General features: G+C 39.3%; 1 protein-coding gene across 7 annotated transcripts in view; it reads left to right on the top strand.

The window, feature by feature from the left end:
- The window catches only part of LOC140485987 (ribosomal protein S6 kinase alpha-3), a 117,823-nt gene that overhangs the window by 42,256 nt on the left and 61,793 nt on the right, over positions 1–13,774 (top strand). For all 7 annotated transcript variants that reach the window (XM_072584483.1, XM_072584479.1, XM_072584482.1 and 4 more), the window contains 2 exons: positions 8,428–8,509; positions 11,893–11,973. In XM_072584483.1, the coding sequence (XP_072440584.1) occupies positions 8,428–8,509; positions 11,893–11,973 (163 nt within the window). The remainder of the gene's footprint in view (positions 1–8,427; positions 8,510–11,892; positions 11,974–13,774) is intronic.

Raw genomic sequence — 13,774 nt, 5'->3', positions numbered from 1 at the left:
CGAATTTTATTAAGGATTTTACTAATAAAGTTGATAGTGGAATCAATGGATGTAGTAGATTTTGGATTTTCAGAAGGCTTTTGGTAAAGTCCTCCAAGATGTGATTAGCAAAATTAAAACATGATATAGGAGGTATGGAATAGGGTTTGGTTAACAAATAGAAAACAGTAGGACATTCTCCTTTTGGCAGATTGAGAGTAATAGGGTGCCACAAATTAGTGATTGAGCCCCAGCTGTTCATAGTAAAAATCAATAACTTGAATATGGGGACCAAATGTAATGTTTGCTCTGTGTTGTGAGGAGGTCTATAAACATCTTTTTTGGGAGGTTTTGGACAGATGGAATATAATGTGGAAAAATATGAAATTATGCACTTTTGGTAGAAGGAATATTTTTAAAATACTGAGATTGGAAAGTGTAGTTGTGAAAAGGGACTTTGTCCTTGCAATGAGTCAATGAAGGCCACGATGCAAGTGCAACAAGTTGTTAAGATGATTAATGGAATGTCAGCCTTTATCAGAAGAGGCTTTGAGTACAAGATGTAGTGAAGCCATAGTTTTAGTTGTAAAGAAGTTGGTTAGACTGTACTTGAAGTATTCTGTGCAGTTTTGTTTTGTTCTGTCTACTTCAAAAAATATTGCTACAGAGGAAGTGTGATTAAAATACACCAGACTTGCTCCTGGGATGGTAGGATGGTCCTGTAGGAGATATGGGCAAACTGGGCCTGTAGTATCATCTGGCTCAAAGAATGTGAGGTGATCTCATTGAAATCTACAAAATACTTAACGGAATAGACACGGTTAATTCACTCGATGGGGAGTTTATAACCAGGGAATACAATTTTTAAAAAAAAGGAGATGCCAGTTGAGACCACAATGAGAATTTTATTTTGCGTTCTATGAATCTTTGGAATCCTCTATACTAAAGGGTTTCAGAAGCTCGATCTAAGAATATTAGCCATAGAATTTGATAAATTTTTGGTTGTCAGTGATATAAATAGTTATGGGGATGGTGTGTCTAAAAGACATTGAAATGTTTGATTAGCTGTGATCATATCGAATAGTTGCTCGATGGCCTCAATGGCATACATCTGTATCTGTCTTCCTATGAAGGAAGAAAGCAGTTTGAATCAGAGTACTTCAGTAAAAGCTTCTAATTAAATGACCATTTTTGTGGTGGAAGAAAGTATAAAAATTAGTGTAGAAAAATGCTGACATTTTCAAAACAAATTGTGATGTAGGTTGAATGCGCAAGATGTTGAGGCTTACACTATGTTCACTTATCAAATACAAATTTGAATTTCAAACTAGTACAGGAATTTTCAGCAATTTTTATCAAACAAAGTTATTATTAAGTGTCTGATGGGAAAATAGTTTTTTTTAAAAACACGTACCATATACTGTGGAGAAGCTTTACCTCAAAATCATTTAATCTCCTTCATCTGGAGGAACATTTTTTTCTTTTCATGGACAAAAACAAGTTCTCTTCAGTTGTATTCCTTCTGTGCAGTGTCTATTTGATTCTGTCACTTGCTGGTTATTTACGAACAGAACCTCTACAGGAGTTTAAAGGCAGATTTAAAAAATAAAATTATTCTGCATGAAAACTTGTGCATTATTTATCTACAATGTATTTGGAAAGGCAAGGACTGATTAGGGATAGTCAACATGGCTTTGTGCATGGGAATTCATGTCTCACAAACTTGATTGAGGTTTTTGAGGAAGTAACAAAGAGGATTGATGAGGGAAGAGCAGTAGATGTGATCTATATGGATTTTAGTAAGGAGTTCGACAAGGTTCCCCATGGGAGACAGATTAGCAAGGTTAGATTTCATGGAATACAGGGAGAACTAGCCATTTGGATGCAGAACTGGCTCAAAGGTAGAAGACAGAGGGTGGTGGTGGAGGGTTATTTTTCAGACTGGAGGCCTGTGACCAGTGGAGTGCCATAAGGATCAGTGCTGGGTCCTCTGCTTTTTGTCATTTACATAAATGACTTGGATGCGAGCATAAGAGGTACAGTTAGTAAGTTTGCAGATGACACCAAAATTAGAGGTGTAGTGGACAGTGAAGAGGGTTACCTCCGATTACAACAGGATCTTGACCAACTGGGCCAGTGGGCTGAGAAGTGGCAGATGGAGTTTAATTCCGATAAACGTGAGGTGCTGCATTTTGGGAAATAAAATCTTAGCCAGACTTATACACTTAATGGTAAGTGTTGCTGAACAAAGAGACCTTGGAGTGCAGGTTCATAGCTCTGTGAAAGTGGAGCCGCAGGTAGATAGGATAGTGAAGAAGGCATTTGGTATGATTTCCTTTATTGGTCAGAGTATTGAGTACAGTTGTTGGGAGGTCATGTTGCGGCTGTACAGGACATTGGTTAGGCCACTGTTGGAATATTGCATGCACTTCTGGTCTCCTTCTTATCGGAAAGATGTTGTGAAACCTAAAAGGTTTCAGAAAAGAATTACAAGGATGTTGCCAGGGTTGGAACATTTGAGCTATAGGAGAGGCTGAACAGGCTGGGGCTGTTTTCCCTGGAGCGTCGGAGGCTGAGAGGTGACCTTAGAGGCTTACAAAATTGAGGGGTATGGAAAGGATTAATAGGCAAAGTCTTTTCCCTGGGGTCGGGGAGTCTAGAACTAGAAGGCATAGGTTTAGGGTGAGAGGGGTAAGATATAAAAGAGACCTAAGGGGCAACGTTTTCACGCAGAGGGTGGCAAATGTATGGAATGAGCTGCCAGAGGAAGTGGTGGAGACTGGTACAATTGCAACATTTAAGAGGCATTCGGATGGGTATATGAATAAGAAGGGTTTGGAGGGATATGGGCCAGGTGCTGGCAGGTGAGACTAGATTGGGGTGGGATATCTGGTCGGCATGGAACGGTTGAACCAAAGGATCTGTTTCTATGCTGTACGTCTCTATGACTTAAGTTTCTTAAAACCTAAACATAAAAATGATTAATAATTGATAATGCTCAGTCTTGTGAAAGATTTGCTCTTTTTAAAAAAAAAGCTATATTACGCTGTCCTGTTGGCACCATGACCCAATTTAGTTTGTCTCAGAGAGCGAGGCACCCACCCCAACCCCCAAAATCAGGTTATGTTGATGGAAAATTGTTTATACTGGAATGGTTTATGACGGATGAAGTAAACATTGGAAACCATTAGCTTGTTATTTGACTCAGAAGAATCAAAGATAGATTTTAGTTTGAGAAACTCCACAGAATTAATGTTTTTGGGGCAGTTGGGAGGAGAACTCCTGGGGTCAGAGTGTTCTCGCGAGCAGAGGAATATGTTATCTTTGTCTAGTTTGTCCAGTTAACAGACCAAGAATTTGGTTAGAAGTCTGCAGAATGCTGAGCATATCTAAGATCTCAGTTTTGTGAGCATGTATGGTCGAAGACTGCACAATTCAGCAATTTACTGGACAAAAACTGGGGAGAATCAGTTGCGTTTAACTCAAGATTGGTATAGAGATGTAATTTTTCTGCGTTTGAATCATAATAAAGTGGTGTTGGGCAATAGGTTGAGCCTTCAATTTGCTGGATGTTTTCACATTTTGTGTTCTGTATCTAAAAGGGTGAAATTTTGCCAACCCTTGATGACAAACAGTGACAAATCAGTTTGAAAAATATGAGATTGTGATTCTGAATTTTCCAGTGTTGGAAATAAAAGGTTCTGCAATCAATTTCTGAATGTCAAAGCAAGAATCGTGGTCGTGAGTAGCAAGACTCCCGTGTGCATGCTATTAGTATCTAATCTTAACACATTATACATTTTCCTACTTGTGCTGGCTAGAAACAAGCCAGCAATTCCCAATATAGATACCTGGTGGCTCCATCTTGGACAGCAGTCCCTGGCACCTCATTTTATATGTCATGGACAATAACAGCTCCCACCCTCTATGACAGAGGTTGAAATCTGACAAATACCAGCCTAACCGCAACATCATGGCACATCTCTGACCTAATTCCAACATAGTTCACCCCTTCAGTGCTGTACTTGGGAAGACACCTAAACCTTTCATAATCTGCTGCCAGGGCAATTTGCATACATCGACAAGCATCCACTTCATGGTTTGGACCAGGCTGCATCACTGGTCATCTTGCTTGATCTCAGCACTCATGTGCTTTGCTGCCATATGTCGAACTTGAAAGTTCAGCGTTTCTGTTCTTGCCTTGCTGTTTAGCGCAGTCTCAATCGTTCATGGTCGTCAGCAGTAATTAGTCAAGGAAGTAGACATGTTGCTGTACGGTACTATGCTATATAAATATTACACCTGCACATGTGTCAGCAAAATACGCAGCAAACGCACTGCGTTTGATTCCACCAAATGGCCGTACATGCATTTCCAAGAGGCGTAGAGTTCGTGATGTGCATTGAAGGTTTTGGTGTGGGGTGGGTGGCTGCTTCCATGAAGCACAATGGTTGGAGTGGCTAACCTGTTAGGCTGGCGCTCACAGTCATGCTGAGGGATGAAGATCTAAATCAGAGTTATGAGGGGGCATGTGATAGCTCAGTACTGATTAGATTTCTTTCTCCCTTGCATTCTGTGAATGTGGAAATTCTGGTGCCTGCGTCACTTTGTGCCAAGCATAATCTACATCATCTTCTGTCATCTCCTGAATTGAGAATGCACAACGGAAAATGGCTGCAACAACACTTAGAATGGATAAAGGAAGTATTTTTCTGTCTGAGCGTGTAGGCCTATTTGGCTGTACTCTACTCTCCTTTCAAGAGAGAAATTCATTAATCACACATGAAATGCATGCAGTGCGGGATATAAATCCTGGTGTGAGTAATAGTGAGCATGTCATTATAGATCGTAGTCATCTCTGTGAAGGAATAATCACAGGCGACCTTAAAATTCAATTCTCAATGTGGTCCGCAATTCCCAAAGGTAGTTCAAGATCCCATAAATTTCCTCTAGACTTGAACTGTAAGTCTTCACTGACATGCTCTCGTATGCACTGTTGCCTTTGCTCAGTGATGAGGCTAGTGGGACAAGGTGTCAGTAATCATCCTTACAATGTCCTGTGGGGTTTGCACACAACTAATTGCACAAATAGGTTGGAATGATGTCCCCATCTTAAAACTCTGCGTGACCCTCCTTGTTGAGATAGTCTACTGAGGACTATGATAAACCGTAATTTTTGTGTGAAGTAAGTGTTGACTGACATTATTAAGAACCAGTTCTCTTTCAGATATTCTGACAGACGTTCATTGGGACTGTGCCCCATAGATCCAGCCACAGCAGAGGTTACCTTTGCTGTGGCAGCAGTGCTACAAAGGTACAGTGAAATGAAAGACCAAATATGCCAAGAAGTCCAGAGCTAGCAGTAACCTCCAGCTGCCAAGCAGCCATTAAATAAGTCACAGCCACCAGGGCCCTTAGGATGTGGAGGAGCTAAGAGGCCCAGGGTGTACACTCTGCCTTTTCCCCAAAATTACCGGGGGTGCAGTGTTTCCATGACAAGAGGAAGACCCTACACAGTCACAGACTATCAACTGCTGTGATTTAAAGGTTTGAATGATCATCCCATCCTGGTCGCCATCAAGGTGAGAACTTAGCTAAATTTTTATTCAACTGGCTGCTTCCAGGGATTCAATGGGGACCTGTGTGGTATCTCTCAATCCTCAACCCTCCAATGTATTAAAGTTGTTACCAGTGCAACTTTGCCACATCACTCCATTTCATGTCATTTCCCCATGACAAGGTCACTGGTGCAGCCTGGGCTGTAAGCTTTGCCAATGTTGCTGGTTTCCCCTGGTGCAGGGTGAAATACTGTAAACATCATGTTGAAACTCCCATATCATATCACAGGCTTTGTCAATGTGAAAGACTTCCATTCTGTCAACGTACAATTATCTGTGTTCATTACCATACTTTGGATGTCTGCATCTGGTACTGTGGGAGATGGCATGATGCTTAAATTTTTGAGACTATTTCTACTTTGTTTCTAAGGCTAAGTGCCTTACAAAGATGGCTGTTGAATGACATGTGCTATCGTCTGATTCGACCGTGGAAATCCCTGACTGAGGCTGAGCACAGATACAGTGCTGCCTATTCTTTAGCCAGCGCTATGGTGGAGAAGTCAATAAGTCTGTTGAAGATAACTTCCTTATGTTTGGATTGGTATTGGGATGGACCTTGCAGTACACCCAGAGTGTGTTAAATATTCTTATCATGTGCTCTACACAGGTGGAGCAGGCAACTAGGGGAGCTGGGAGGACAGTGTTTTCAAAGGGGAAAGATGAAGACATTAAGCAGAAGAAACATTACCTTCAGCATGATAGAATGCAACAGCATCTGGCACGACAAGGCTTAATTAGTTTCAGTGGGTGTGATGTGGATGCGGTGATCATTCATTGACTGTAAATTTGTTGCTCGAAAGAGTAGTGCCTGTCTGTTCCCAAAGTAAATACAGCTCTTGTTGTTTTATTTTTTTATTTTTGCTAATGTTAAATAAAAGTGAGCATTTTCAACTGTTTGAAGACTTTCAAGTTGATATTTTTGAGCTGGGCATTAGTAGCACATTCTTAGTGTTCTAAGAGGGGTAACATTAAGGATGAGTGACCTGTGTAGTTTGATTTTTGTAATTGCAGTTGTGATGTCAGTAAAACAGGTCATGTAGAATAGCAAGCAGTACTTTTACAAACAAAAACAGAAATTGCTGGAAAAGCTGAGCAGCTCTGGCAGCATCTGTGAAGAGAAATCAGTTAATGTTTCTGGTCTGGTGACCCTGACAGCATCCGTAGTTCTTTAGTTTTTATTTATTACTTTTACAAATGTGAACTTTGTGCTTACAGTGAAGTGTCACCTCTGTGCTCTGTTTTTCTATGTGCCCAGTAAAGGCAGTTCCTGGCTGACAGTGCTTAACCTGGTGCACAGCTAGGTGTTAATGGCAGCAGCATTGAGAATCCATGCAGTTACAAGTATCTTTACCATTGCTGAATACACAGTACCATGATTGGGATGTAGAGATGCATAGTTTGAGGCAAGCTGTGGAGAGTAGAATGAGAGCGCCCAACAGAACTCTGGGAGAAAAACTCCCTGAAAAAAGTAGACGGTTGATCTTTGGTAAAATTCAGGCCATTGCTTTTATTTTAGTTTTTGTCTTTTGCATAATAAATTTCAATTGTTGCACTCCACAGCCTTGTGACTTTGTTTGTTTCAGTGAATCACTGCTTTAATAATTAAAATTTTAAAAGTCTAAACAGAACACAGACTTGAAATGCTAAATCTTTTCTCCCTCCACAGATGCTGCCAGATCTCTAATTTCTCTAGCACTTTTATTTTCAGATTTCTAGCATCTATAGTATTTTGCTTTTAAAATGATCTATCAACACTGTCAGCCATCATGAATGTGGGATCCAAAAATTAAATTTTAATAATACTAAACTAAATTATTTCTTTGTTAAACTCTGGTTCTCTCCATCTTGCATCTTTCTGTACAGAGGAAACTGAAACTAAGCGTGGATCTGCAAATTTTAAACTCTGCGTTGCTATTGCAAGTACTGTAAGGGCACTAAGGAATGTTGCTGTACCACATAAGAATACATGAGACAATACAGTCGGTTCTGATGTAACAAGATGGTTCAATCGTTGTGCATTCTCACATTAGAAGAAAATCGCGCTATAGCCGTGCTATTTAAACTAATAGGGCTGGAATCACGTTATAACCAATACAAGTACGGAACGTTCACAGTCTACAAATAATGGTCTAAATTCTTCAATCACATTAAAAGCAGTTCGCGTTAAAGAAACAAGCATTATAGCAGAATAGATTATATGGTCCTTCTAAATGGCTCTGCCAGTTTGTAATAAGATCATGTGTGAAAGTCTATATTTCGTGCCAAAATTCAGTCAAGGAGCACAGAAGCTGTCCATTTACTCTTGGGGTTAAATATGGGGGTGGGGGTAACAGTTTAGCATTACTGTTTGGATTTGCATTTGGCTCGTGCTATCTGTTACTCCTTCTGTAATTGGGCCATTCTCCATCATTGGCTGTGTCTTCAGCTTCCCAAGTCTCCGTAATGTTCTCTCCAAGCTGTGCGATCGCCCTCTTTTTCCCTGTGAAAGCTGCATGCAAATTGATTCTCTAAATGAATACGTGCTGGACTACTCCCAAATTTAAACAGACCAAGCATTTGAACAAATCATCTACACTCCAAAAGAAAGTGAGAGTTGGCCCCAAGCTCGGAAATCTATTCCCTCAAAACCTCTTTTTTTTTTAAAAAAAATTCCCGGCAGAACTTTTATTTTTAAAAGCCTACCTCTATTCAAACTTTAAACACTCCTCTCAGCTGTTTCATTGGTGCATTGTCAATTTTGTCTGCTTATATTTCTCTGAAACTTCTTTTCTAAACTGGTGTATTATGAATGCTAGTTTTTACACAAAATATTCTTCCCTTCTATATTTAGGTGTTTCTGGTTAGGAAAGCCCAAGGTTCTGATGCTGGACAATTATATGCTATGAAGGTGCTTAAAAAGGCTACATTAAAAGGTATGTAATTTATTATATGTACGTGTTTTTCCCTGCATTTGAACTCATGATATTGCATTTTTCTGCTAACAATTCAGTATACTTTAAATTTTTTCTGCCAACTTATGGTATTTGTAATTGTGGTTAGTGGAAAGCTGATGCACATCCATAAATGCTGAATTAATACTAAGGAATAAATTGACATTGCAAAGGTTATAAGTATAGGTGTAATTGATTGATAATGGGTGTAATGAGCACAGTACAGTAGCACATGGATGAGCCGAGACTTTGTGAATACTCAAATTATTTAACGGTGGCCCAACCAAAAAAAATTTTTTTTTTTTTTTAAAAAGTCATTAGTAATGAGGCTAATGGAATATGGAAGCAAATAAATGACTTATGTTAAATGGTCAATCTGCCTTTAGGAAGCAAGCTTGTGATAACATCACTATATCATACCTGAAGGTATAAGGGTCTCATACTTCATCTTACTCATCACTTGAAGCTTGACATTCTACTAGAAACCTGTTCCTCCTGTAAAGTACTAGGTTAATTGTATTATAGACACTTACTGGGCTGCGGAATGTAATGTTTATGGAGTTGTAATAAATGTGTTGGATCCATCAATACTGCAATATCCATGCCATATTTCTTGTGTTGAGGGAAATAATGTAAGCATTGTTTTACCTGATAAAGCACCCTGGAGGAAATCTCTACTATGCTAACATGTTGGTTGCCTATTAAAGACTTGTGTATTTGGATAGGAGTTATTTAGAAAACTAGTTCAAGACCAGCCAGACAATACCTCTGGACAACAGAGAAATCGGGCAGTTTCTCATCTCATCAGTCTTTGAGAATGCACACCCGAACAGATCTTTAGGATATTAAACCATTAAGAAAGCAGCTGATTACCCTTTCGTTAGAGTTTAAGTTGTTAAGACAAATATCTGGGATTATTTTTAAAATAGGTTGAAATGCACTTTAGAGTTGGATCACATTTTTTGCATGTCATGTTATGTCACCTTTACTGAATAACTGTTCAAATGATTTGTGCCGTTCTATCTTACAGGTCAAGCAATTGATCTTCCCAAGAAAAATCTCTAGAAATCTTGCTTTTTTTAATAGAGGGGTTTTGCAGAATTAGCACACCAGATCTTTCCATGGGCGATCAGCTCAGCTGGAGTACTGCAACAGGCAGTGCTGCAAGCTTACATTTATGAAAGATGTATGTGATTTGGTAGAATCATAGAAGGTTACTCATCAGGGATCAAGGACTTTAGCTATAATAAAATGTTGGAAAATGTAACTGTCGTTCTTGGAACACGATGGTAACTTAATAGACGTTAGGGAATTCAAAATGAAAGGTATTGATGGAACAGATAGGAAGCACTATTCCCTTTGTGGAATCAAGTAACAGATTTAAACGGCGAAATATTTAAAGGGAAAATTAGGAGAACTGTTTGCTAATTTGGGATCTGATATGCTGTAACCTAGAATGCTGATGTGATCCATAAATAATTTCTAAAAGGTGTTGGACAGGTTCTCGAACTTGCAAGGTTACTGATGTCTCTTTCAAAAAGTCAGCATTGGAATGAAGGTTGAATAGCTTTCTCCTTTGTGCCGCTTTCCATTAACCTATATAGAATTAAAATACAATGATTGTGAAAACGTTAGTATTTGATCTGGTTGGAACTAACTATTGAATTATTTGGTTTATTGGCAGCCCTGTATTTTGGTATGGTTCTGTTATTTGATACAAGCTATAATATAGCAGTCTTCTGAAGTTTGCTTTTGTGAACAAATTTTTTGTTTATTAAATTCAGGAATTTGTGGTGTGCACTGTAAGTTATATATTTTAAATATACAATGAGTCACACACGCTTCCAATATTAGATGTGAGGTTAACTCCCTCTTGCTGTTTTTAAGTTTCTGGGTATTTAGGTACTTCAAGCATTCTGGCCACTCAGTTCAGGACAGTTTCAGTACCCCACCATCAGGCAATGATCAACTTCCCGTTGAAGCTCAAAGATTATAGTGAATTCATGCTGGGGTTCCATGTACTTTCCTCATTCTGATAATTTCCCCTCATATGATCTGTATTTTCTTTCTAGATATCATTTCTTTTGATATGATTGTGATCGAATGTAGAAAATTGAGGAATAATATGGTAGTGAATAGAATTAAATTTTTAAAATCTGTTTAAAGTTATTCCCTTGAGTTGGTATAAAACTTTGCCACTGGCAAATTAAAAACAAGGAGGCATAATTTTAATACTTCAATGAAATTGGGAGAAAAAATCAGGAAGCATGTTTTGCATACACAATAGCAGCAATTTGAAATAATCTTTTTCATCTCCAATTACCAAGTCCCCTAATCTCCCCCTCTTCCCTTCAGCTCAATCTCCCCCCATCCCCTTTGTGTCCAGCACCCTCTGCCCACACCCCCTTCTTTATTTTAACACTTGGAGCTTTCAGGACTGAGCAGTAAATGTTTGCTATGTAAGGACATCAAGCAATATGAACCCAATGTTGACAAATGGAGGTGATGTACAAATGAATTGCAGTCTAATTGAATGTTGGGGAAAACTCGAATGACTCAACAGCTTAATCTGGTTTCTGGGAAACCATTGACTCATGTATTTCGTGTGCATTTTGTGCCTGATTGCTATTGATGAAGTTGATGCAATTTCTCAGACAGTGGAACTTAGCAAGATCCCCATAGAATTACTCAGTTGCTGCATTTAACCTTGGTTAGGTGTCCCCACCCTTGGAATTTTGTTCCTGGGAACTGTACACTGCGTCACAATTCTTTCCAGTATGAGAGGTTGTTACCTATAAGAACTTGTATATGGTGGGAGAAAATGTGAAGAATATAGCTCAGTTGACTTTTTAACAATAGGTTACAGCAAACTTTTAATTAACTGGCACAAAAGGGACCAGGAGTGTGCTGGTGGATCAAATATTTTGGATAATGAAGAGGTATACACAATCGCAGTAAACCCTGATCAAGCGAAGTTTTGAGACATCAACATCCCTCAAAAAAACTGTGTAAATATATCAATATGTCACTTAAAATCAATATAAAAATGCACAGTAAGTAATAGAAACATAATGCAGGTGATACACTTTATTTACAGCATAAATATTACAATATTTAAGGTGTATAATTTTTGCTGGTTTGAGTGCCAGTTGACAAGGGGCTGGTTAATAGTTTGCTGTAATTTCTTACTTAGTCAAGTATACATGTTGTACTTTATCCTTGTTTTGAAGTTTATTTGCAGTATCCTGTCTGCAATGCTTCACTAAATAAAAATTTAACCATGTGATACATATATTTCTTGCCACCTTTTAAGTTTTCTACTTAAGTATTTATCAAACTTGCCTTTCATTTTGCCCTCGTTACAGTAAGAGACAGAGTTCGGACTAAAATGGAACGTGATATATTAGTTGAAGTGAATCATCCATTCATCGTCAAATTACACTATGGTAAGTTTGTTTTGAAAAAAAATGTAATATGCAGTATTGCAATAATCCTGAGAAGATATGGGGGTGGGGAAGATGGTGCATTGTTGAAGTCTTGTGTTCTGATATCTTTTAGAAAAGCTTTCATAATATATGAAGGTGGTTCTTGCGCCTCTTGCAGGTATTTGAAACATTGGTTTATTAGTCTGAAGTGTAATGTGTGGCTCAGTTCGCACTTTATTCAGACGATTATGTATTGATGTCCCACTCTGGGACGTCAACCCAAAGTTACTGAGGAGTACTACATTGCTGTCTTTCAGATGAGACATTGAATTGTGACTTTCAGCTGCTATCATAGATGAACAGACAATTCCACAGCATTGTTTTGAAGAGAGGTTTGGGGAATTATTTCTCTTCCTGTCGTTATTTACCCCTCAGTCAATATCACAAATAGATTTTCTGACAATTTTCACACTTGTAGGAGTTTGCTGCGTGCATTGTTTCTTTCATTACAACAGTGACTGCATGCCACTGACTGAAGACCTCTGGGATACTTGAGATAACTGTAGATACTATCGAAATACAAGTTTGTCTTTTTACTTAAAAATAAAAGGACGTGTGTGTGATATGCTACAAATTACATCCTTTGAGACAGTGATAAATTATCCCTTCCTATTCTTTTGAAGTTGTCTACATCTTTTGACAATACATTGCACCTCCTTGACACTATGCGCTACACCATTCTCAAATCTACGTTTTCACTGTCCAGCTAAGTGGAAGTGCTGTATGTATTTAGTTCTGTTCTAATCTTTCTTAACTGTAACCTGTGAATTACTTATACTGGCTGCTCTTCCTCGTCTCACTGCTACCTCCGAAGTTTCCCAAGGAACTATTCTTGACCCCTTCTATTTTTCATCTGTATCAATGCTTTAATCTATAAACACTTCAGATTCGCTGTAAATGTAGATGGTCAGCTTTATTGAATTTATTGTCATGTGTACTGAGACACGGTGAAAAGCTTTCTGAATTAGTGGTGCTGGAAGAGCACAGCAGTTCAGGCAGCATCCAAGTAGCTTCGAAATCGACATTTCGGGCAAAAGCCCTTCATCAGGAATAAAGGCAGTGAGCCTGAAGCGTGGAGAGATAAGCTAGAGGAGGGTGGGGGTGGGGAGAAAGTAGCATAGAGTACAATGGGTGAGTGGGGGAGGGGATGAAGCTGATAGGTCAAGGAGGAGAGGGTGGAGTGGATAGGTGGAAAAGAAGATAGGCAGGTCGGACAAGTCCGGACAAGTTATGGGGACAGTTACTGAGCTGGAAGTTTAGAACTAGGGTGAGGTGGGGGAAGGGGAAATGAGGAAACTGTTGAAGTCTACATTGCCTTGGGGTTGAAGTGTTCTGAGGCGGAATATGAGGCGTTCTTCCTCCAGGTGTCTGGTGGTGAAGGAGGCCCAAGACCTCCATGTCCTCGGCAGAGTGGGAGGGGGAGTTGAAATATTGGGCCACGGGGCGGTGTGGTTGATTGGTGCAGGTGTCCCGGAGATCCCGATGCGGTCTCCTCTACATTGGGGAGACTGGGCGCCTCCTAGCAGAGCGCTTTAGGGAACATCTCCAGGACACCCGCACCAATCAACCAAACCGCCCATTGACCATTCTTTAAATCATCTGTTTGAAAATCTCACTCATGCTTTTGTTCCCTTTTTAGACTTAACTATACCAGTCCTTATACCAGGTTGTCATCAACCTGTGTTTGTCCAAAGCTCTGCTCAATCTTAATTGGTGAATGAGTTTTGAAATTATGCATATCATTGACTGACTTTGACCAATG

The sequence above is a fragment of the Chiloscyllium punctatum genome, chromosome 15 (genome assembly GCF_047496795.1).
Source record: "Chiloscyllium punctatum isolate Juve2018m chromosome 15, sChiPun1.3, whole genome shotgun sequence".
NCBI classification, from domain to species: domain Eukaryota; kingdom Metazoa; phylum Chordata; class Chondrichthyes; order Orectolobiformes; family Hemiscylliidae; genus Chiloscyllium; species Chiloscyllium punctatum.
The sequence above is the reverse complement of the archived record's forward strand: the minus strand, read 5'-3'. Positions and strand labels throughout refer to the sequence as shown.